The sequence below is a fragment of the Rhagoletis pomonella genome, unplaced genomic scaffold, assembly GCF_013731165.1.
Source record: "Rhagoletis pomonella isolate Grant_MI unplaced genomic scaffold, Rhpom_1.0 Rhpom_scaffold_00008, whole genome shotgun sequence".
NCBI classification, from domain to species: Eukaryota; Metazoa; Arthropoda; class Insecta; order Diptera; family Tephritidae; genus Rhagoletis; species Rhagoletis pomonella.
The window spans coordinates 19971361-19975271 of record NW_023458562.1 but is presented as its reverse complement, the minus strand read 5'-3'; the positions used below and the strand labels follow the sequence as shown (position 1 = coordinate 19975271).

The window sequence follows — 3911 nt, the reverse complement described above, 5'->3', positions numbered from 1 at the left end:
TTTCAAGTGATTTAATAAAGTATTTATAATCAGAAAAAAACAAAACAGAAAAAAGATTAACTGGCTAGACATGCTTGGGACTTTGATCTGAATTTGTGCATTTTTGATAATGCTATTGTTATCAATTAGTGTTGGCAGATTTTTTTCCAGCTATACGGGACAAACGCATAATTTGCCCCAATTATGTACGTAGACATATAATTGACCAAACCATAAAAAACAAATTAAAAGTAATAGCAGCAAAATTTAAAATGATGTTGGCAACTTATCTTTATTTATTTATTATTTTATATAAATAAAAGTTTCAAAGCTTGCACAAAGTTAACAAAAACTAATTAAACTTAAAAAAATATTCATCAAAATTTCGATTTTTGATTAGATTCCCTAGAAAGAATTTGAGTATGCAGTTTTATATCCCATTCGATTTTAGTATAATAAAGTACAAGTTCCAAGTTGCTAAAAATTACCATTGTTTTTTTTTGATTTTTTTTTTTTCAATTCTGCCAATTCCTGAAGGGATTTTCCTGATTTCAGATCTTTATTAAAGCTAATATGATTTATTCATATTGTTTTTGCTTTTTACACACCTTTCCTCTTTCAAAAATATACAATTTCATAAAATTGCAATGTTTATTTATTTATCATATTGCTCGAGCGTTAGACAATCTGGAGTCCATACGCCTTTGTAGCCCATTACACCCATTTGGGTACTTAAAGTTGACATTATAGACAATGTTTTTATGTAAAAAACAAAATTTAAAATGCTATAATCAAAAAAAAATTAAAAAGAAAAATGTTTACTTAATTTTTTTTTTGTTTTTGATACGTTGCACATTAATGTAAAAAATTTATAAATAAAGCCCATAATAAGACGAAAGAAATACATTTTTTCATTAAGTATCGTTAAAACGTTTCCAAGATACAGCACTTTAAAGAAAGGTATGTATGACGTTTTCAAAAAGATGGCCAAAAATTAACGGTAAGTCCAAGCTTCTTCCAACTTGCACTTTATTATACTAAAACTTAATATGCTACTAAACTGCATACTCAAAACAATTCTAAAAAATCTGATTAAAATTTTTTAAATCGCATTAACATTTATTAAAATTCGTCGAACTTTAATAAATGGTCTACAAATTTTGAAATTTTTATTTAAATGCTTTTTTGTTTTTTTTGGATAGTATGTAGAGCCTTCGATTTCCCGAGATTGTTCCATTTGTATCCGTTTTGTAGCGAAGAAAAAAATATATAACACAGAGACAGGGAACTATCAAATCGAATTAAGAATGTGCTCGTAATTCACGATAGTATTTGGAAAAGCTAGAAAAGTAACTCACGGTACCATGGGAAAGCCATAGTACTGCTTTAATATCAACAAAATTCTGAAATAGGGCGTTCTTCAACCACAATCTTAAGTAGCGCGTTCTTGAGCCATTTTCAGAGATAGGCCGTTTTCTAACCGGCGATATGCTTCTATGCATTTTCAAACGTTTTGGTTATCGTTAACGACACCACTATTAATAATGTTATCGATATTCGTATCAAGATTGTTTAAATATTATATATCTATCATTATCGGTATTATTTTTTTTCTTTAATATTGTTATTGTTGCCATGCGATTCGGTTATCATTCATGTGGTACATAAATTGTGTAACACTCGATAAAGGCTGGTAATCAGTAGCAGTTTCGCTGCATAAAATCTGAAGTAAAGTCTACGTTACGATCAGTACAACGCCATTTCGCGCTGTGTTTAGTAAACAGTTTTTAATATATTTGTGAAAACTTTCTTTTTCTCCAATATGGCTCCACGTGACGCCTTGGTAACCTTGTCTCTGGTCGCCTTTTGCGGTTTCGCCCTCACTTCGGCGTCCAAGTCCTGGTGGCAGACAGCCTCGTTCTATCAAATTTATCCGCGTTCGTTCAAGGATAGTGATGGTGATGGCGTCGGTGATCTAAACGGTGTCACCAGCACGCTCCCCTACCTGAAGGAGATCGGTATTGAAGGCACTTGGCTCTCGCCATTCCTCAAATCTCCAATGGCTGATTTTGGTTACGACATCACCAACTTTACCGAAGTGGATCCACTTTTCGGCACTATGGAAGATTTGGAAGGATTAGTGGCTAAGGCGAACGAGTTGAACATCAAGATAATTTTGGACTTTGTGCCCAATCACTCAAGCGATGAGTGCGAATGGTTCATCAAGTCGGCGGCCAATGACACCGAGTACAAGGATTATTTTGTCTGGCATCCAGGCAAAGTGGTTGATGGTGTGCGGCAGGCACCAAATAATTGGATGAGTATTTTCTCCGGTTCTGCATGGACATTTCATGAAGGACGACAAGAATATTATTACCATCAGTTCGATAAGAAACAACCTGATTTTAATTTTCGCAACCCAAAAGTGCGCGAAGAGATGAAAGTAAGAGAACGTTTGTTGCTTTAAAAGGCAAAAGAAAAGATTTTAAGTATTTTATTCTTGCGTAGAATATTCTGCGTTTCTGGATGGACAAAGGAATATATGGTTTTCGCATTGATGCACTTCCACACCTTTTCGAAGTTGAGGCTGATGCGAATGGTGACCTACCTGATGAGCCTTTGGGGGGCTATAGCCCTGATCCAGAGGATTATGGCTACTTGAATCATATTTACACAGTCGATCGGCCAGAGACTGCTCATGTGTTGTATGAGTGGCGTCAAATTTTGAAGGATTATCAAGTCGAACATGGAGGCGAAGAGCGGTATGTGGGTAGTGTAGTGATTGCTAGATGAATCTGTTCAAAGTTCGCTTCTCCTTATCTCTTAGTATTTTAATGGCTGAAACCTGGTCACCAATTACCAGCGTCATTGAATACTATGGTAATGAAACTGCAGACGGCAGTCAAATACCCTTTAATTTAATGATGATTTCTAGACTGGAAAAGGAATCCGATGCCAATCATTATGCCAGTGTGATCAATACTTGGTTCGAGTACATGCCAGTGGGCAAAACGCCCAACTGGGTGGTATGCCAATTTGTTTGACATTTTATTCGGAAGAAGTATTTATTTTGAATCAAGCCTTTCTTCTGCAGATCGGAAATCACGACAAGAGTCGCGTTGGTTCACGTCTCGGTGAAGAGCGCATCGATATCTTGAATGTTCTTTTGCTCACACTACCCGGCTGCAGCGTCACTTTCAATGGCGAAGAAATAGGCATGACTGACGTGTGGATCTCCTGGCAGGATACTGTCGATCCACAGGCCTGCAACAGCAGAGAAGAAGGCTATGAAGCGCGCACTCGCGACCCCTCACGCACACCCTTCCAGTGGAGTGACGCAGAGAATGCCGGTTTTACATTGGGGAACAAAACATGGCTACCGCTCTCCACGACGTACAAACGATACAATGTGAAACGTGAGCGTGGTATAGCTCTAAGTCATTTGAATATTTTCAAGAAAATGCAGGAATTTAGACGATTGTCAACATTCCAAGATGGCGACACAGAAGTGATAGCACTCAACGATCACGTGCTGGCAGTCAAGCGGTGAGTACTCAAGAACTAATGGGGGGGGGGGGGGGATTTTTGGAGAGTCTGTGCGGTCTCGAAACTATTGAGTGCCACAGTCGACGGACATTTCGTTCACCTTAAAATTCCTAATATATATGTATGTATGTTAGTAAGCTCTTGTCGAAGCTTTTTTATTAAGAATTTATTTATTAATATTTCCTAACAGCTCGTTAAGCGGTGACTTCACTTACATCACGCTCCTGAATATTTTTGGTCAGTTGGAGCACGTCAACTTGCATGAACACTTCGCTGACCTGCCGGCAGTATTTAAATACGCCTTGATTACGGACCGCTCTATTAAGAAGCAAGGGTGAGGCATTGACCAAGAAGTATTTCAAAAACATTTAGTATTTACGTATTTT

The 3911-nt window shown here is 37.1% G+C and overlaps 1 protein-coding gene across 1 annotated transcript; it reads left to right on the top strand.

Annotated features, from left to right (window-relative positions):
• Positions 1–1767: 1767 nt before the first annotated feature.
• LOC118745139 (maltase A3-like) lies at positions 1768–3863 on the top strand. Its single transcript, XM_036478666.1, has 5 exons — positions 1768–2422; positions 2488–2741; positions 2807–3005; positions 3074–3525; positions 3716–3863. Exons 1-5 carry the CDS (start codon positions 1802–1804, stop codon positions 3861–3863), a joined length of 1674 nt encoding a protein of 557 aa, XP_036334559.1. The 5' UTR covers positions 1768–1801.
• The last annotated feature ends 48 nt before the right edge of the window (positions 3864–3911 follow it).

What these genes read in the sequence shown, in the direction of transcription:
- LOC118745139 (XM_036478666.1), top strand. Translation starts at nt 1,802, where the DNA reads ATGGCTCCACGTGACGCCTTGGTAACCTTGTCTCTGGTCGCCTTTTGC. An exon ending in GCAAAACGCCCAACTGGGTG is followed by an intron (nt 3,006 to 3,073) that starts GTATGCCAATTT and finishes TTTCTTCTGCAG; the next exon opens with ATCGGAAATCACGACAAGAG. An exon ending in CACGTGCTGGCAGTCAAGCG is followed by an intron (nt 3,526 to 3,715) that starts GTGAGTACTCAA and finishes ATTTCCTAACAG; the next exon opens with CTCGTTAAGCGGTGACTTCA.